This window comes from Poecilia reticulata, chromosome 5, assembly GCF_904066995.2.
Source record: "Poecilia reticulata chromosome 5, P_reticulata-male-v2, whole genome shotgun sequence".
NCBI lineage: Eukaryota > Metazoa > Chordata > Actinopteri > Cyprinodontiformes > Poeciliidae > Poecilia > Poecilia reticulata.
In genome coordinates, this window is record NC_088834.1 from 6,685,375 (window position 1) to 6,707,084 (window position 21,710).

The 21,710-nt window shown below is 37.8% G+C and overlaps 1 protein-coding gene across 2 annotated transcripts in view; it reads right to left on the reverse strand.

Annotated features, from left to right (window-relative positions):
- Positions 1 to 21,710, reverse strand: part of LOC103464744 (plexin-A2) — a 91,954-nt gene that overhangs the window by 43,622 nt on the left and 26,622 nt on the right. For both annotated transcript variants that reach the window (XM_008409061.3, XM_017304919.2), the window contains exons 4-7: positions 14,248 to 14,382; positions 5,134 to 5,234; positions 1,800 to 1,923; positions 1,153 to 1,306 (exon numbers count right to left, since the gene is read on the reverse strand). In XM_008409061.3, coding sequence (XP_008407283.1) covers positions 1,153 to 1,306; positions 1,800 to 1,923; positions 5,134 to 5,234; positions 14,248 to 14,382 — 514 coding nt within the window. The remainder of the gene's footprint in view (positions 1 to 1,152; positions 1,307 to 1,799; positions 1,924 to 5,133; positions 5,235 to 14,247; positions 14,383 to 21,710) is intronic.

The window sequence follows — 21,710 nt, forward strand, 5'->3', positions numbered from 1 at the left end:
AAATATGGATAAATGAGAGGTAACTTAAGACCTTTAATGGTGTTGATGTTTTTTTATGTAGGGGCTGTTAATAATTTATTTCAAAAGAATATATAGGCTAATTTCAGAATTAGTCTAAGCTATTAATTTTTCTAATAGACCCACTTTTTTTACAATTAATATTTATGACATTTATGATGCATCATAAAATGTGAACAAATCTAAATTTTGAAGTAAATGGAAAGGAAATAAAATCTATGTAATCAGTTCCCCTCTTACATTAACTAAAAATAATGAAGGCCTCATTTATTAGTTCAGACTGAAGCAAAAGTAAACAAAAACAGAGGTCAACTCTCAAGAAAAACAAGTTTTTGTCTACTACATCCTTTAATGAAATGTACTGTAGCATACAAACGATTTGTATTTATTAGCTGTGTGCATTGCATGTGTTAGCATAGCTTAAATTTGATTCATTTTTGTAATATCTACGCTGTTAAATGCCATTAAAACAGTAAATAAAGTATGCACATGAACACATGCGGTGCTTTTCAGTCAAGAATCCATCTAAGCTACATCATAAACACTTATTGATAAAAAATGTAGCAGACAAACAATTTGTCTAGCTTTAGAGACCATTCAGTAACTTCAATAAATGTAAGGGCTTTATCTTCTCTGTTGGCTCATTTGTAGCCTCTGGGTGTTGTCTCTTTAGCTTCTCATCATACATTGTGCCTGTGCTGCTTTGCTTCACTGCAACACCTAACAGAGCATCTAAACCCTCCATTTATCATCAGCCAACATGGAATACTCTCATACTTTGGACTACATCAGGCTTTGATAGTTTAAAGACTCTTCTAACTCAGCTCGTTTGACAGTGAGACATTTGCCTTATCTGCTATGTTTGTTTTGAAACTGTAGCGAGACGCAACCAACTCATGACCATGTAGACAAATACATGCCTACTGTATGTAGGGCGCACGCATACACAGATGCAAAATCACACTGCTCCTTACTGCACCCTGAGGACTGTCTAGACACAGCAGTTTGTTACAGTTGTAACTTTTACTAAAAGTTAATGCATTCATAAAAATAACGGCTCAATCTTACTTAGAACATCCGTTAGGTTGACAAATCAAGGCACCCCTTGGTTGCAGATTTAATATCTTCACTCACCTTGTCCCTCTGGGATCTGAGGAACTTCCTTCCCAGCTGGTGAGAGACACATGACTCTATTGCCGTTGACGTGACCCTCTGCTTGGGCCTGCTGGCCAAATGAACAGGTAATTCCAGCAGAAAGGTCTGGAACATTATTCACCTCCAGCAGGAGCTAAAAAAAAAAATCATAATTAAAGTTAAAAATGTAAATAATGACACATTGCACTGCAAGAGAGACAAGTAACACTAGCTGGTGTAAGTAGAGAACGGATATTTTTACTGTACATTGTGTGTGAATGAAAACTGAGTCAAAAGACATTTTAGATAAAAGCCATTTTGAAAAGCTGCTTAGTTTTTTTTTTATTGCCTGTATTTTTTTTTTTTTTTTTACTAATCTAAGCATCTGGCTTCATCTCCAAATTTATCAAGCATCAAATTAGTGCTCCATACTCCAATACAGTTAAACCAAAACAAATCCAATAGATGCCCCACAGGGAGAGTCCAGCTCCTGCCTTACTTCACCTCTCACAGAGCTAATCTCTGTTGGGTTTTCACTTACCTCTCTATGTGGCTCTAAAAGGCTACTCAAGGTGATTGCTCACAAACACTAGCATTTTTAGTGGAGTGACAGTGCAGTGATTGGTTAGGATGATAAGTAGACTCACAGGGACGCTATGTGCTGACACAGCGATACTGTCCGGGTGAGCAATAACCTTCACACAGTGGTCAATGTCTGTCGCAAAGCGAAAGCTCTCCTCTGCTCTCAGGCACCGATCTTTTCTTGAACACCTGTAGAACAAAAGCACTTTCATTAAACAAAATCTTATAAAATGTAGTGCGTGTGTATTTTGTTTTCATGCTCAGAACTCTGGTTGAAAATAAGAATTGAACAATGTACGACACGACTATGATGATGCATCACTTTTCAAGAGTACATGATGTCAAGAAGATCAATTTTTACAAAGAAGACCAACTTCAACGTGATACGCTGATGTAAGCATTAGTATTGCTTAATCACAACTTCACATTACCAATAGCATAGTTGTTTTACACTGTGGCCACCATAGAAGTAAAGCTTATCACCACAGTCACACAGCAGTCAAAACATGCAAGTTTTGTTAGCCACTCTAAATCGCCTTTAATTTTTTGTGCAGGTTGTAGTTTATCCTGTGTTTCTTTGACCTCTTAGCCGACATGTGACCTCTCACATGTTGGTTCCTCATTTATTGATTGGCAACAGCAGGTTTTCACCAGCACCCTATGCAAAGATAAAGTGGGTGTAAAAAATGCACGGATGGGCAAATATCAATTTCTCCATCCATTTGTCCATCCACTTCCTAAAGGATGGACATATTCTGTCTATTTCCAAGACTATTTTGAAAATGCTGGTTCTAATTTTATGAGCGCATATGTGCACACCAGATCACCCAGTACAAACTGGACTCCAGCAGGGCTGCATCTCTTTGAAATGTTCTTCAGGGTTTCATCTTTGAATCTTGCAGATAATGTGATTCCCTTGGAGGTTCCCTGTTCTACTTCCACTGAAGCAGTTCACAACCAAATGTTAAACAGACAGGACTTTAACAGACAAATGTTAAAGATTCAGCTCCTCCAAGTCTGAGGCTAATGTCTTCAATTGGAAAAAGGTGGATTACTCCCTTAAAGGTCAGGGGTTAAGTTTTGCCTAAGGTGGAGTAAATTGATGTCAACAGTGATGGCAGGATGTAGAAGGAGATTGGGGATATGTGTCATGATGAAGGAAGAGCAGAGCCAAAAAGTGAAGCTCTATTTTTACAGCACTGTGAACAGTGCAACCCTTAATATGGTCAAAATGTGACTCAAGACAGAAAGCAAAACCCGAGCAACAAGAACTGAGTGTCTTCTGTAGGGTCACTGAACACTACAGAGGTTCTTTAAAGATAGGGTTAGTAAATTGATAATCTTGGTGTTGTTCAAAGTCTTCTCTACATCAAAAGAAGTTTACAGATGGACTCTTCCACTGGGAGACCCTGAAGAAACATGAGGTGACTGTGTAGACCCTCAAGTCAAGGTACATCTTGGTATCTCCACCAGAATAATTTGCAGAGAGTTTCTTGGGAAAGGAATGTCTGGATTTCCATCCAGGATCTTTAATCTCCACAGCCTGATCTCATGTAACTGGCAGACAATTGCCGCTTATAAACAGTATCACTGAAACCAGTTTCAAAAAGCCAATTACTTTTTCATTTAATCATCACAAATAAGAGAACATGTTAATCGGACTTTAGTTTTGGCTTGTTTTTTGAGTAAATTACAAAGCAATAAGCTTTAAATCCTAATATGCAATTAAAAGTAATGAGTGAAAGGATGGGTAGCACAGCAGGACATCACAAGGATTTTTATACGAGACAAAAGCACACTGAATATACAGTTAAACTACAAGTGGATATTGAAAATTTCAAGCAGTTTGTCCAGTCTTGGAAATGGGGATTAGTTGCTAAGATACTTTTTGTTCCAGTTGTACTTATGCATTTGAAAGGCAAACTCCAAATGGTTCATCTCTCTGCATGTTCAGCTTGAAAAGGCGAGAGGATCAGCTGTAAAGTTGACTTGTAATAGCAAACCCAGGGAGCATTTTGGCTGTAAACCATCATGTCTTTCTTTGAATGCATACTAAAAGGAGACAGTAGTAATACAGGCTCACATGCAGCTGAGGGGGTGGCACCTCCTGAGAGAACTCAAAGAGCGCTGAGGCCTCTGCTGTAATTATGGCTCACTATAAAGGTGGATTGGAAACGCGGTGGCAGCTGTTGCTGGCTCGGCTCCTTGAGGCAAACAACGGCTACGGGAGCACGGATCACCTTCTGACCGCTCATCAGCTGAAGTGTCAAAGAAAAAAGGCACCTTTCATCTCCGACTGTCTTTCATTGCCTTTTATTTTTGTTTCTTTCATTCACTGTGTTTTTGTCTGATCAAACCATTTGTTCCCTTTTTTCCTTCAGGCTTTTTACATGTGCACAAACACCCCCTACCCACTCTGTTAGATAGGTGCTTTGGTGCAAATCACCACGGGTGGGAAAGTGAGACGCTGAAAGCAGTCAACATGACACTGTGAGTGTCATTCAGAGAGCTGAAAAAGACCCCAATCTGCATTTAATAGGGCAGAAAAACAAAGTAGTTTTACTCTGCAGTGTGGGACTTTTTTTCTTTTCAAAACTGGAGGGAAACAGCAGCCTGTTCTCTCAGATAAGTTTAATTCAAATAAAGAGTGTAATGAGATATGCAGACAAAATTAGCTTTGGAAAGAAAAAAAAACAGTTACTTAATGAGGTAATTTGGATTTTTAAGCAGCATTATTTTTTTCATTCCCCTATCCTTTGAGTTTGATAATATAGAGAGCTGTAATTTAAATAATGCTGATTACCATCAAGATATAGCCAGCTGAAATGCAGACGTGAAATGATGAGACAGGGATAAATCCCCGACTGAGGTCAGCTTCAAACACTGCGGCTGGTGCCGAAAAGCGGGCTTTTAATCTTCTGAATCCCCTTTGCTCCATATCGAAGTGTTATGCAAGCTAACCTGGGGTCAGATAATTAAGATGGAGGAGATAAAGCTTGCTCCGTCAGGTCCAAAATGTTTCATGAGTATGTAGAAAGTGCATCTGCTGCACTCGCTGTGGCTGGAAGGCTAATCCCTCTTTCCTCCATTAACACCCGTTATCCTTTGGTTCGGCAGACAATGAAATCTGGTGATCATGCAGCTTCTGTTGTCCTAAATGCCGCTATTTATGAGGGATCACAAAGTCCAGCAACCACTTCCCTGGTTTTCCAATTTTCGTGCCAGATGTTGATAGTGGGGAGCTCCAGAGACTATAACAAGAGTGCTATATCAAATCATAGGACTGCAGGCTTAACCCAGCTCAGCTTCCTTCTGAGCAGTTTGGTAAAAACAGTGACGTTGTGGTTTTAATCCGTCTGCTTTGGTGGATACATGAGAAAATGAAGGGAGTAGACTCACATGTTGTAGAGCACGCACCAGCCACAGTGGGGATCACCAGCGCTGAGGCACTCAGCACATGTAGTGTACTGTTCACAGGACTCCACAGGGACCTGGACCACCTGGAGCAGAGGAATGACAGGAGGGCAGGAAGGCTGGCATGTCAACAACAGCTGAGAACCACTAAAACATTTTGGAAAAGCAATTCAATATATCAGTGTTCTGTTTTAAAATATGTTTTAACCTTTTTTGGCCATAAAAAAATTTGAGTTTGAAGATTAGTGAACCCCAGAATAAGTGAGATAATTTATGATTCCTTCATTAGGGAAAGAAGTGTAATAATAACAGTTGTGGCTTTCTTACCAACTGAAATCTGAAAATTGTAGCTGCATTTGTACTGAATTCCCTTCAATCAATTCAGTCCTACTCGTCAGCTCTAAGCAGTTTCTCTGTCCTAGCTGAAGTAAGGCATAATGCTGCCATTGCCATGTTTCACTGTGTGGAAAGTAGTCCTCATTTCTATGTGCGTACAGTTAAAAAACACATGGAAAGGTCCCTGTCATGCTTTCTGTTTGTATTTTTTTGGACATCAGGGTAATATTTGTGCAAATCTCACACCAGGTCAAGGATTATAAGAACCAGTTAACATCCATTGTGGACTTAAGGCACAGGAGAGAAAATCTTGCTGTGTCAGAAAATGCTTAGCAGAATGGTGTAAAATTTCAGGGAATGTTTACTGTATTATCTGAATAATGCTTCATCAGATCACTGTTTGCTTAAAAACAAAAAAAATATTCTTAACCACTTGTGATTGTATTAAGAATTTGTCTAGGGGTGCACTGATGGCAGTTTTTTTGTAAGCATTCTCTGACTCCAAATGTTTCCTGTATAACCATGTGCTACAGTTCAGTTTTATTTAATGGAACATTTTTCTTTTCATCCTAAGTGATCAGGATGAAACTCATCCTAAGTTACAATTACTTCTTCCAAACCGGCATCCAGAATCAGCTTCATTCTGGAAGTGGATTAGTGGCAGAGAAAACTAGAACTCCAAAACCAAAATACATCTTTGTTTAGGTCATTTGGACAATGGCATTTTTAAGTGGGAGATCTGGGATTGTACCTTTGGATTTGGGCCGCTGTAGTTTGTTGCATTGAGTAGCTAAAGAAGAACTTATCTTAGTGTTTTTAGACTGTAACAGAAGTCTTAATATCTCACTATTGGATATGTTTTGGCAAGATAAGATAAGATAAGCCTACTGTGCAACATTTACCAACAGTTTATTTTTTCAAGATGTAAATAATTCTGTATCAGTGTGTTGAGAAAAAAACTGCAACTACATCTTACACCCACTTTCCATTTTCATTTGTTCTAGCACATGGAAAAACATCTAAACAAAACCTAGCATATGAGCTTTTAACTATGTTTCAGTACACACACAAGAACACAATTTTATCCTGTAGATAGTCACATACTTGCATACGCATCTGGCAAAGCATTAGCTCTCAATTAAATGTGAAAAGTCGTTGCTGCTCCACCACCCCTGCATACCAAGCCATTTGGAGCAGCAGCCTGAGCATGCCTGGTTTCTACTTGGTTATTATTCTAGGTCTGTACATATGATGCAAGCAATTTCCTGATGTAAGCAATCAGAAATGAAGAGTGGATTATGGATTAGAGTGTCTCCGGTGCACTTGATAGCATAAGTGGGTGCTCTCTCAGGTCTGTGTAGGCAAAATGGATTATCTGTTGCTCCCTACAAATAACTGTCCCTTTTTTTTTTAAACAGCAGTTCAGAACCCATTCGTGGCATTCCATTAGCAAAATGATTTTGCAGTGTGGGAGGGGCCGAGGGCTGTAATCCATGAAGAGTTGTGGTCCAGAGCTCATCCAAACTAACATTGTTGGTCTGTGAATTGTAGACAGCATGACCTTTACAAAGAGAGAAGAATGGATCTGCTTTCTGGTACCTTACAAAGAATACAATGTAATGCTTGCTCTAAATGTAAAGCAGTATGTGCTTTGTGGATCTGTTTTCAGCAAGAGCTTACTGAAATAAACCCAGAAATGCCTCCTTAGAACCCCTTCAGAAAGATTAAGAACACTAAAAACAGACCATAGATTGCGCAGAAAGTTTTAAAGAGGTCTTTTTATGCCCAGTGAGAGCACAGTGAGCAAAGGTTCTCACAACTTTCATAGAGAGGTTGTGGTGGTTTATTATCATGTTGGCAGCATGACAAGGTCCTGGGTGAAGGCAGTGGAAGCACTGCTAACTTCTTCTGGTGCACATTTGGATAGATTACTCCCATATGAACTGTCTAAGTAGGCCTCATACAAAAGCCTCATCTTGCCCAAACTAAGTCAGTTATTATAACACTTTTACCTCGGCTCCAATTCTTATCAGATCCAGCAGCTGTTATGGCTTCAGCTATTATGATGTTACCAAAGAGGTGCAACAAACAATCCACGGTTTTGATGCAAATGAATACCACACCTGGTTCAGGCCCCTTACTCTTAGAGATCAGTATGCTCAGTGAGAAAAAGGTCACACATCTATAAATTGTTTGCAATTTACACGTAAAACATACCTGTCATGCATTGTGTTTCATGCTGACGAGAAGGAAAAAGAAAGAGCAATAGCTCATAGGGCTTTGGAAAGTAATTTAAAATGATCAGAGCACAACTCAAAATCAATTTCAGGTTATAGAAATCTACCCACTGAGCCATAGATCTGATTTCAATTTTGAATCTACTGTTAGATGTCAATCAGATGATATGTCTATTTGTAACTCTGATTTAGACCCAGTGAAACTACAAAAGTGATCTAAGTTTAGACTTAGAATTAAATTTAGGCCCACAAAAAGGACTGCAAATCAGGCAAGTATACTCAAAAGCATGAACTTAAATTTAAAGGCAAATTCATTTGATCCATTAAGAAGTAATTTAATCTTTTCTTAGTTGTGTATTGCAGCAATAACATCAAGGTGTGTGGGGTTTTTTTAAGTTATTTTAAATGGCTAAAATTGTACTATGGTGGATGAAAAGAAAAGGTATTCCAGTTTAAAGTGTAGTTAAATGTTTGAGGTGTATTGGAAGTCTTCTTGATACCATCACTCATTTTCTAAAGAAGAAAAAGTCTTCAGTTTAGCATGCATCTTAATTTCCAAACAGACCTTTCAAAGACAACCTCAATCTAAGCACCGGAACTGTGAACCACAATTTCACCTAATCAGTTTTAGTTTTTCACAAAGACACTTTGTTTCTATTTGTTTAGCTGAATATGTTTACAAAATGGCAATTCAGCAATGTTTGGAATAAAATACTATTTAAACACTAACAAGAATTTTGGAGAACTAGATTTATATTGTCCATAAAAATCTTGACTTTTAAACAGCTTTTTGTGGTAGGTAGTTTTAAGCATGGAACTTTAACACTTTGTAAATTTGTAGGCACATAATGAACAATACAGCATTGTGATCAGGATCATTAAATGGTAGAGTGAAAAAGGAGCAGAGGTTCAAAGAAAAACATTTATGAACCGTTAAACACCTGAAGATTGATCAGGACTACTTTAAGATTGCAAGAAAATATGGCCTCCGAGAAGCAAAATCAATAAAAGCATGGGGAAATGTAGACGCTTAACACAGTAATGCAAATAACAGTATGTGTAAATACTAATAACATTAGCTTTAAAAAAAGATGGTGTAATAGTTTATTGTAATGGTTGCAGTATTCCCACTACACAGCAGAATGTATATGCACACTGCTGTCTTTTCACATTTTCAGTTCAATAAATTCTCCCTTCATTAATATTTATTGCACTGTATCTATTTATGTAAATGCACTGTAAATCATTCATGACTATGCAAAATATTTATCTAATATCTAATATCTATTTAACTTTTGTTTGGAGATTTTTTTTTTCTTGTAGAAACTGATCATTTAAAGCAAATACAGAACATAAAAATCATTTGGTTCAGGCTGTTTCCTGTAAAATGCTTGCTGGCAGTGTCAATCACAGCAGAGCTGGATAAGCACAGCATCACATTTAATTTGTAGCTTTTTGAATGAGAAAAAGTATTATTCACAACATCTGGAGCATCCTCAAAGTAATGTGTGACCCTGTGATCTACACAATTTGCCACCACTTTTCCCTTTTATCCGGATAAACTGAAAGTTTATAAATGAGGCCAGATGAATGTACAGGCATTTGGAGCTCTGCAATTCTGAAATCCTATACTGTCAGTCTGCTTGGAAAATCCTTTAAAATAACATGTCAGTGTCATGTGTCAACTGAGTATTTCAGGTCATATCAGGACTCCCCATGACGGGAACTGTTTTCAGATTATTTCTTAGATTAAATTAAGTTATTTTAATGCAGAACCTGTAAAGATTGGGTTTCTAACATTTCTAAAAATGAATGTTCTTGTGCACAGCTTTATGGTTTTGTAAATAGTGTTAGAAAAACTTGGCTAAAATGTATCAGAGTATGCAAAACTGAAAAACATGCATCATCATCCATAAAAAATAAGAAGTTATACTGCAGCAAAATCATCAGTTAATATTCTTGCATCCATAAAAGCAGGAGGTTTTCACTGCTGGACTGTCATAGCGTTCATGCACACGTTGACCTAATGACAATCAAATATGCTCTAGGAACAGCTATTTCTCTATAAGACTTATAAAACTGTTCAAATATTTTTGACATTTAAATATCTCCTTAGATAGCATGATAACTACTCAGTGCTGAAGCAACATTTCAAGCATATTTTTGGTTAGGGAATAATATTATAATATCAAATGAAGCTCAAAAATTCAGATCTTGCGAAATATCCCTCCTTCAACACACATGGCAATAAATAAAAGGGGTAACAGTGAAAATGCATTTCAACAAAACGTGACATAGAGAAACACTTTGAGGTAAAAGATGTAAATCACAAGCTTATTTTTGCACAATAAAATTTCCCAGAAGTGATATTCATGCTGTAAGATCCGATAAGTGTTGCAAAACTGGTAGAAAAGTAAATTATGGAAAACTGAGGTAAAATACACATAATCATCATCAAGGCATCCGAAATTGAACAAATAAACTCATACTTTATTTCCTACAGATAAATGCACTGCTTGGTTGTGTTTAGACGTGCAGATGGAGAATGGCATGTTGGCTGTTTTCTCTAACAGACTTTGGAAACCTGAAGCTTAGAAAACAAACAACGTGAGCCAGAAACTTAGAACAATCTGTTAATACTTAGTCTCTTCTTCAGGTCCCACTAGCAAAGTTTTTCAGTCTGGTTAGAGCTAGATTCTGCATGTGCATGAATCTTAGGCTTCCTTGTTATTAATATCACAATTCAAAAATAATATAAACCACTAAAGGAAAACCAAATCAGATTACAACTTTACAAAAACAAGATTGTGTGAAGAAATGTGTCTTTTTGTTTAAGGGTGAAGAGATGAGTTCCAATCTTCATGTTGCTTTAAAAAATCTGGCATATACCACATTACCATAGTTAAATTCATGCTGGCAAATGTAATTCAGTTAAAAACCATCTTTTAAACACCTGCAAAATTGCTAGGAATTATTGGGCTTATTAAACAAAGATAAGGTCAGCAGCACTGGTCACCAATAAAAGCTTAATGTTTGAAATTAGAATCAGGAGCTCGAAGACTTAATTGGCAAAAATGTTCACTTCAGCACAAGCCTTTACCTAAGGACCTCAAGGTAATAAGTGAGATGACTTATGCTAAAAATTATCAAATAAAAGAAGCAAGAATAAGTCAGGAAAGGACAAAAGAAACTGCCCACAAATTAGGAATGTAAGTAATACCACAAACAATAATAATTTAATTGCGAATACTGCTTTGCTGCAGAGCAAGCAACTTTTCGGAAACCACAGCCCAAAAGACAACATATTAAAAAAATGAAGCCGCAGAAAGCGTAATATAAGTGGAGTGGAAGGAAACTTTAGTAGCACAGAAAGAGAAAAAATTAAAATGTCACTGTTAGAGATTTCCTGTCAACTGCACCAATAAGCCTGTTGTTTTTCAATTATTCAAATCGAAAGACATTAGAAAAGAAAAAAGGAAACACTAAAGTGTTTATTATGGCATATTCTTCAATTTGAGAGGGAAATTGCAAAATCAGATTTTATCTGGTCAATCAAAGAGAAAGAGGGCCTGATTTAGTCAGGAGATAAATCAGCTAACTGTACTGCTAATGTATTGACAATTTAAACACAAACATGAATGTGTAGCTAAATTCAGCTTACATTTCTCAATAGTACAATTACAAACACTCAACAGAAGTTGGGTGTTTCTAATTTATGTAAAATCACCTTTTTTGAGATTTATATCCCCCCAAAAAAGAGACGGTGTTACACTGTGAAGTCAAATTCCTTTTTAAGTTTTGTTTGATATATGCACCGTTTTCATAACAATTGAAGCTAAAAATGCATATATACTTAGATAATTAATGGATATTTTATTATAGCCCACTATATGCACTAATACTTATTACTGGCAATATATTGTGATTATTTTTTGATGATGGGGGCTAATTATTCGCTCATGATTGACCGCGACAGACAAAACATGTTGCTGCAAAATCTAACCCACAAACTCCAGAGAAGAGCAAAAATCCTACAAACTGTAAACAAATAAATCTTGGTAAAATATGAAAAATAAACCACAAGGACATAAAACTAACCAGGAGCGGGACTGGAATGATAGAAACTATCCTCATCTCTTTCTCAATCTATGAGTTGGGAAAGCACTAAATGTGAACACTAAGGAAAGATAGCACCTTAGTGTCCTGTTATTTTGACTGAATTTGTTCAGTCAAATTTAAATTATGACTGAGTGTTAGCAATGAAGAAGTTAGGTTTAAATGGAAATTAAGGTAAAAGTCTTTTGAAAACTTTGAGGAATCTAGCCATACTGTACCTCACCTCACGTGAATGTTGTTCAAATGAAATTTGAAACATAATTCAGACACTTTACACAACTCATCTGGCAGGAAGTGTGTATTGGTAACACTCACCGTTAATTAAGAAAAGAGTATAGAGAAAAAAGAGGCAGGCAGAGAGAAACAAAGATGTGCATGGTGGGGGTTTCAAGGAATGATTTAGCATTTTCTTGAGTGGCACTCTGAGGGATTTCCCTGGACAAACCTTGCAGCAGTTTTGTGTTTACTCCGAGGCTGAAGGCCATCAGTTCACAGACAGAGGAAGAAAACTCTGTGAGTCATGTGTTTGTAAGCATAACTAAAGAAGAACTAAAGAATGATCAAACTAAAGACACACAGCGAGTGAAAAACACAAAGACAGCTGTGTCTTCGTGAGCAACGATTTTCACATCAATCGTTGCTCCCATATGATCTTTAAGAAAAACACATATCCACACATAAATACTGTGATTTGCCTTTATTTTGACTCACTCTTCATCATCATGCTAACCCTGCGTGTTTCAAACCGAGAGTAGACGGCGAGCCTTATTGTCATTCCACATGAGTTGGCTGATCTCAGCCAAATCTTTCTGTGCCTCATTCCTCATTCCTCATCAGGGCTGCATTGTGTGGCTTCGACCAATCTGAAAATCTCTCATAACTGGGATCCGCTGAAAGTGTGGGGAATCTGTAAGCGAAGCTCTGTCTCTTGGGGGGGATTCCTTACCAGCGCTGCGGGAAAGTCTTTCGGGGAGCGCTCGGGCAAAGATGGAGATGGAGACAAACAGAGGAAGGCTTTACTTTCCTCAAAGCTTGTGAGGGCTACAAAGCCAAAGCTGTTCTAATATTGAGAGAAAAAGCTCGGTCAAGCTGGGTTTCTGGTTTCCTGCTTGGTTATTATGCGCCACTGAGGGAGATGTGAGGGGAGAAAGTAGCTGGAAATCTCCTTGAAAGAAGCTCGCGTCTCTCCTTGAACAACCAGAGCTCATCAATAAATGATGCTGTGTCTCTTCCAGTCAATCACAAACACAAGAAGTGCCTTGATTTGTTTTAGAAAATGGTGCTCAACGCAGGACTGTCTTTATCTTCCCGCATCCTTCCTTGATGACATCCCTTGTTCCCTTAAACGTCATACTTTTAAAGATAGATGGCTTTTAAAGTTCATTTTCATGCTCTTGAAAAGAGTTTGAGCCGCCCTGTAATAACTGGCGCTGCCGCGATTGCCCCCGCTGGCCTCTGGCTCTCCGTCCTGTGACTCTGCTTCGGTAGATTCCAACAGAGAGCAGTGATAGGGGCTTTTTCTGGCCACAGTGAAACCTAATCCCATTTCACAGTGGCAGGCCATTGCGCCAAAATAATCACTTGATGGGAGTTGAAAGTGATTACCAATGTTCTCTCTTATCTGCAATGAGTGCAGAGAATATCGTCCAGCAACAACTATTTGCCTCTGTGATGGCGGGCCAAGTGAAGAGTGCAATAGGGGGGCACATTCATCCAGAAAAAAAAACCCTTCAGTGGCTTTCCACGGTTTGTGTGTCAGGAGTGCTCACAAAAGATGCACACGCACTGTAAGTCGATTCGCTTGGATAAGTAATTAGAGCAATGGTCCATCCCCTCACACACAGCCTACATATTTAACAATCCCTCTGTAGACGTGAATTTGAATTTCCTCTCTGTGTTTTGGCGATAAGCCATGATCATCTGGTCGTATTCCAAAAAAAATATTATTCATTAGTCATTTATTGATGTTTTTGATTTGAAATTGTGTTAGCTGCTAATTTTTAAACTGTAAATACTTGTTCCAGCAGGAATTATTATTTATGCAGAACAAAGCAAGCAGTCTTATGTGCAGCATCCTGATAAGTTCAATCCAAGCAAATCCCTCAAAAAGAAGAGTTATTTATTTTTGTGCCCCAGCAAATGCATAATTTTATCAGCTTCTCTGACCCAACACCAAGAAAAGTTAACAAATAAAAAATTATTTCACATCAAATGAAAGCTTCAGCTCCAAATTTCCATGCTATGCATTCAGCGACTCGCTCAAGGGCACATCAGCATGCTGAAGGTTCGCTCTCAAAGTGACTTGAACCCGCAGGCGTCCTTCAGATCTCAGGCTTTCGCCTATCGCTACATCCCCACCCGACTCAGCAGCTCTTCTGACAGAAGCTCCAAAATAAGGGCGTTTCCTCACCTGATAGTCAGACATGACATACAGAGAGTTCCTGTCCAGGGAAAAGGCCATGTCCCGTAGGACTGGGCTGCTGTCCTTCATCACAGTCAGCGTCTCATACAGCACTCCTCCCTCCTGAGCGCCGTCCACCCTGATCTAAAGAGACGTCGACAAGCAGAAACAAAGAGATGCTATTTATTTTTTTATCACTAAAAAACAAACGTAACCTTTACAACGAACAAGAAAATAAAGATTTCTTTCACTGTCACGAGCAAAAATTTTCACCTACAAAAAAAAATGTATGGATCAATAAATTAAGCTTGACTATGACATTTTTAACAATTTAACATCAAACCTTTTTGTTTATTAGCAAAAATGTTCATCCGATCATAGCTGCACAGCTATAAATAAATTATCCTCCAGTGGAGATGTCAAATATAGTAAAAACATAAAAATACAATATCATTTACAATCTTGAGGTTGACCTTTGAAGGGATTTTAAATGTAATTAGAGAAAACCCATATGCAACATAAATTTGATAAAACAACCAGATTTTTATACCATTGAGGTTATCTATTCCTCAATCATGAGCAAATAGCAAAGTGCATTTTGTCTGAGTATTGGGACCATGTCCCATACATGTACTGTGCATTTCTACATCAAATGAGTAGATGGGAGAAAAAGGAATATTGAAGCTCAAAGTCACAAAATATGTCAATGTGTCTTTAGCTTCTTTAGGATTCTTTCAAGGAAACACACCACTCTTCTTCCAGTTTTAAACTTTGCTTTAACATCTCAGGGCTGGATTCCTGGAGATTAAAAATTATGTTTATCTTTTTATCGCCTCTCTAAAACCAAATTAAGAACATTTCCAAGATGTTTGCCTCCCAGCTTTGCCACGATTTCCATTGCACTCAAACAGTTCCTTGTGAATTCATGGCTCTTAAACAGAATTTCTTTTGACTGCAAACATAACAGATGCCGACCGGTAAAAGGTTTTCACTTTTCCTTTCCACTTTGATCAACAATGTGTGCTGTTTCAGATAAGCAAAATAATAAGCAGGTGAGCCTTTGTTCAAAGTCTGTCGCTGATGCACATGCTGTCAATAGGCAGCCTATTTTTGTAGAACTACATTTACGCACTAGTTTCTGTATAATGAAAGTGTTTTTCCTATGTGCATTTCTTTACAACAGCCCTTAATTTTATTCCCAGAAAAATGCCTGTATTTGCAATCACAAAACCTATGTTTGTCTTGGCAGGAATAATGTAAACCGCATCAATATTAATGATAACTTGACACACTAAGTAAAAATCAAAAGTGTGAAAGAGGCAGCAAAGTCGGAATAAAAGCAAACCACAGCAAGAAACAACCCTTATTAGCGATGCAAACCCAAGCTGAAGCTCCTTTTAAATTCCATTGAAAGTGGATCATTTGCTGTGTGATGCAATTATAGTAAAGCTGAATTAATTTCCCAATCATAATAATTAAAAGAAATGCAAGATCATGAAGACACGGAGTGGAGAATTGTGGAATTGTTCTCAAACGACTACAGCGTGATTATGCCACATCTTCCCAGCATGAGTCTGAGCACGTGGCCTCGGCACCCAAATCAAATTTGACTGCAGATGATTTTGAGCGTTTGCCAGGTCTAGCTCGCACAATGTGGCAGAGCCTCAGCATTCTCTCAGTGGGGACAGTCAATCAATACAAACTGATTACATGATTGGATCCCCCAGGCACCAAAACTTCATCAATCAATCACGGCTCCACCTTCCAGGCAGTTGCGCCTCGCCAACAGTCAGCTCAGGCAGCCAGGAATGAAAAACAGAAGGGGGGGGATATGTTTGCTAAAAGCTGTGTGTTTTAGCTTAGGTGGAAAGGAGGATAGAAATAGAAGTAATGTGAGGACATGGCTTCAGTTTTTCGTCCAATACCACCCAGCTGCAATAGGGACAGGACATTTTTTTGTTGTTTTTAGGTCATGTATAGGGCACTATCCTTTCAGGATTGTTTGTTGGCTTATTGCTATGCATATTTTTGTTGCAAAAGATACTTAAAATATAATACTCTCATTAGAGGTCTTCTTGATTCTCTTTTCCTCTTTGGAATCCCACATACTGTATACGCAGATTTGGATATGCTTTCCCACACTCTTCTGTTCATAAATAGCCCACAAGAGAATGTAAGCATTTCTGTTGGAAAACAATGTTTAAGTAAAAAAAAAAAATAGGGACAGCCACGCACGCACGCGCACACACACACACACACACACACAATGAGGACAGATATATTGAGCTTTGTGGCATTTTGGCAGGAATATCATGAGAGTGGCCAAGGGATAGAGATGCTAAAATGAGCTCTGACAAATATTGACCCGTCATGACTGATCCGAGCGGTTTGATTTCAGCGCATTCACACGTGGTTTTATTATCTAAAGCGGGGCTGACCAGTTGGACGCCCCCTGGGAGGACCAGGTCCTCAATCTCTCCTTAAGCCCTACAGCTTTATAATGAGAGTAAGGCAGGTTTAATTAGTTTTATAATGAGCCTGCTTGTTGAAGGTGACACACATAGTTGCCCACGTACACACAAGACAGGGGTTGCAAACAAAAAAATAATTAAAGTAAAGGAACTCACTCTCCTGTTGGTTGCACTCATAAAATTTGTAATTGCAAACTGTAAACATGATGGCTTATTCGGACCACCTTCGGGTGTGCTACATTATTAAAAGGACAGACCAAACATGAAACAATAAATGTTGGCCAAGTCACTGCATAATTAGTTTTTCACATTTTTGCACCCACAATCAGCATCTTATTCACTAAGCAAATAGTACAAATTAAATTGAAATTCGGTATAGTTGTGAGTTAACCTGTGATTGATGGGTTGATTACTCTCACCTGACCAGCTGAAAAATTTATTCTTTCTATAAATAGACTGATTAGTGTAGTTTTTACTGCTAATCATGTTATGTTTGTTTCTTTTGTTTGGTTGTTCAGTAGTGAATATGATCTGATTAAAAATAATGCCTTGATTCTTGATTTTAACAGTCTGTAGTAAAAAGAAAATTCAGTTCAATTGAAGTAATGATCAATGTCTAAAAAGATTTTAGATATACTTGAAGTTCTTCAAAATATATAGAAATGGCCTTTTTTCTCTAGGAGGAGATAATTCAAGGAAATAAAGTAGTCACCCTTTCAGACTTTAAGGATTTATGAGATTAATTGATTTATAAACATTGAAATAGCTTAATGTATTTTAATTCTGTTACAACAATGTGCTGTAATTTTTTGGAATATGTTGTCAATGAAAAAAAAAAAGCTTTCTTGAACATCATTGGAAACAGGGCTTAGTAGATTTAAAGTTGCAGTAAAGAAGCTCTCCAAGTCTGGGCTTGGACTTCGCTGCATTAAGTGAATCTCAATGTTCAAATAATCCCAAACGTGCTCTGTTGAGATCTGGTGACTGTGGAGGCCATTGGATTACAGTAAACCCATTTTCATGCTCAAGAAACTAGCTTGACATGATTTGAGCTTTGTGAAAAGGTGCATCCTTCTGCCAGACGTGGCCACCAGAGGCCGAGTGCACTGTGGTTATAAAAGGATAGACATGGTCAGGAACAATGCGCTAATAGACTGTGATGTTTACGCTACTTGTAATTGGTTCTAATCGTGCCCAAGTGGAGCCAAAGAAATTATCCGCTGCACCGTTGAGCCAACAGCACAAGTCTACAATGTTGACACCAGACAGAATGGTTCAATATTTACAGTTATGTTGTCTATGCCATATTATGACTCGACTATCACAGCTGAAGTTGAGTCTTATCAGACCAGGCAACATTTTTCCAATCTGTTGTTGTCCAATTTTAGAGAGTCTGTGCGAAATCCACTGCTGCCATTTTATCGCCTCAAAACATCCTGCATATTTCCCTGTGACCTCTGACATCTTTAGGGCATTTTTATAATAAAAAAAACTGTTGCTCACTGGATATTTCCCCTTCCCTGACATTTCTTTTTAAAGGACATAGATGGCGGTTCATTAAAATCCCACTAAATCAGCAGTTTCCACAAAAGTAATTCCAGATTCAAAATCAATTTTCCTCTCATCTATCAAATGTTCTCCAGTTTATCTTTGTTTATCTTTGGATCATATCAAGTGTTCTTCAATTTAAATAGCTAAATCTAAAATAATTCTTAGCTAAACATTTTTTTAAATATGGAAATACTACTCATCTACCTCAACTACACTATATAGCAAAGTTCAAAGGGAGTTTTTATTTGAACAGGAGCCTAATGTCCAATTTTTTACTTTCAGAAATCTTCTACTGTAGACTCCCTTGTGTTGTCCCTTCCATTTGAAATAAGACTTGTACCAGTACAGAAACTGTTTTAGTACACACTTATTTGACTTCAGTGTGTCTTTAATTCAATGCCCCTTTCCCAGCATTAAACAGGGAAAAAGGACATATATTTAACTCGAAAATATGTAACCCAACAGCAGCAATATCCGTCCTACTGCTTAAATTATCTTGCAAGACCTGTGGTGGTTATAAACAACAGTTTGGTTTCCCCAAACAAATATGCAACCTGAGCCTGTGCTTAAGAAAAACAGCCTTCCTTTCTCATGGATGGCTTTGCATCTTAAGCACAGTCTAATCCCACGAGAGCCAAAAAAAACAAGAAATGACTTCTAAGATATGACTTGGCTCGAGTCTGGTTGGCTCTGTTGTAAAACTGCCAGACCTTCTATGATGGAGTCGCCTACCAAGACGTCTCTGCGGTGACTGTTTACATATGGGATGGATTATAAACGGTGATTTACAAGCTAGGGATGTTTGCATATAAACGTCTGTCTTTTCTTACCACAGTTAAAAAAACTGTAGATGACTTTGTTTATGCGTTAAAGGCAGTTTAAATTCAAGAGACATAGTCCATGTCTTGCTTCGCTGGCCAATCTATGTCCAGTTAACCTAAACATATGGAGGATGACCTAGGAGGCAAGCAGCAATCTGTTCAATGATTCATTCCCAATCTGCCACGCTGACAAGGTTTCATCTGTCCCACAAGACCTTTATGTCTGCAGTACTTTAAACTGGACATGGCACAGTCTATTTGCTTTTTTCTACAGTAAATTTCTGTAACTATTCTGAAAATTCGTTGGTATGCCTAAATGAAACATAAAACACATTTGATCTACAGTAAAATCTTTTCAAGAATATCTAAAGTTTAGCACTACATCTTTTATGGCTTAAAGACAGGCTGCAGAATGAAACTACATGCAAGACTAGATCTAAAGAAGATAGAGAGGGAATGTCAGGAAAGGAGACTTTGGAGCAGACTTCAGAGAGGATGCTTGCAGGCTTGAATCTCTACGATGACACGGAGCACTCAGTAACATAAGGGTCCAACAACTGTTCACCTTTAAGCTTGAATGGCTGTGCATATGGTCCGATTGCGGCTGACAGCCCAGGAGAGTGTGCATTGATTAACCCATATATTCATGATGCCTCTGTGAATGCTAATGAAGCAAAGCCCAGGACAGAGCTCAGCAGCAGTTAGCATTTAATGACAACAGAGAGCATCGCTGATGTGGAGATCTGTATCATCGGACTCGGCAAAGAGAGAGATATTGATCATTGCTATGAGACACGATGTATTGGTAAAACATAGCATGTGTGTGTGTGTGCTTGTGAAAGTTTGACTTAAAAAGTTTTCAGCTACAGAAACCTAAATTTCCCTCCACCCTAGACTTCAACTGCATGGCAAGCCTCCAAACTTCATTTTACTGTTTTTGCAACTTGACCACAGTCTCCTCTCCATCTGTGCATATTCACTTCTTTTCCATCTCCTTCAGGACATGATTTCCTGCTTTCTGTTTCCTCTCCTCCTCCATGCTGCACACTATCCCTCAAATCATTCCCATTGTTTGTCCGGTTCCCATGGCCCACCAACAAAAGCAGTGGGAGGGGGACAGTGGAACAATTCATGGCACCCGTATGGTCTTCATTTTCCTTACCGCAGTGCAGTCACAGTTCTCTTGTGTATTTTCATTTGTGTGAGCAAACAGTAGAAGGAAAAGCAAGAGAAGGAAAAAAGAGGACAAAGAGTTGGAGGGGAAAAGATGGAGCAGCTCAATTAAAGTCGGTCATGAAAAGCAGAAAGATGGACACCTCCCTGTGTTATCACAAAATTGCCTCTCTTAATACCTTTTACAATTTCAGCTGCACTAAGACATCCAATGACAATCCACTCTGCAGAGTTTTACCCTCAGGTCCAGCTCATGCAGTTATGAAAATCCTTTCAGTTTAGCCTCAAACACACCTACTCTTTCCTTGCTTTGAAAGCCCATTCTAGTGATTTCAATCATCGAATCAAATCTCCCCTTCCCAGACCCCCGTTACAAACCGTGACTTTGAAAAGTTCAAGTCATTTAGCAGTGCACCGGAGAACTTCCCCACCCGCTTAACGCTCTCAATAAGCCATAATAAAGCCACTATTTGCACATGAGAGTATTTGACCAAGGCTTTATTTGCCATAAGCTTAACATTTCCAGTAATTTCAAGGCAAATATGGTAGCTGAGTCGCTAGAGCCACAGAGGTAAAACAGTGGGAGGTTTTTATATTGTTCAACACTGCTTCCTCTTTCAGTGTGGAACAATCAGGGGCGAATCTAGAAAGATATTTATGGGGTGGCAAGAGGGGGGTCAGGGATTTTTTCAGGGGTGGCAGCATATGCCGGCATATATATATATATATATATATATATATATATATATATATATATATATATATATATGATGGCGCTACGAATATTTTCGTGACAGATTTCTGCTCATCCTGAATTGGGATAAAATGGTTTTTTGGACATAACTCAATGAATCACATAGTGACTAACAGGCACTGTTCAACCCAGTAATACATATCAATAAGCAGGAAAGACATAAAAATAATTAACTATACTATATTAAGAAATTATATTTAATCCTCAGTGCTACATGAAGCTCATTTTGAAACAATGCAAGTTAAAAACAATATTTTGCAACAAGTAAATTAAGTCCAATATATATTACATATATATATATATATATATATATATATATATATATATATATATATATATATATATATATATATATATATATATATATATATATATATAATATATATATAATATTATATAATATATATATATATATATATATATATATTACATAAGGAAAGTCTCATTCTCACATTTAGCTTACACATACCTAACATTGGACTTAATTTACTTGTTGCAAAATATTGTTTTTAACTTGCATTGTTTCAAAATGAGCTTCATGTAGCACTGAGGATTCAATATAATTTCTTAATATAGTATAGTTAATTATTTTTATGTCTTTCATACTCCTGCTTATTGATATGTATTACTGGGTTGAACAGTGCCTGTTAGTCACTATGTGATTCATTGAGTTATGTCCAAAAAACCATTTTATCCCAATTC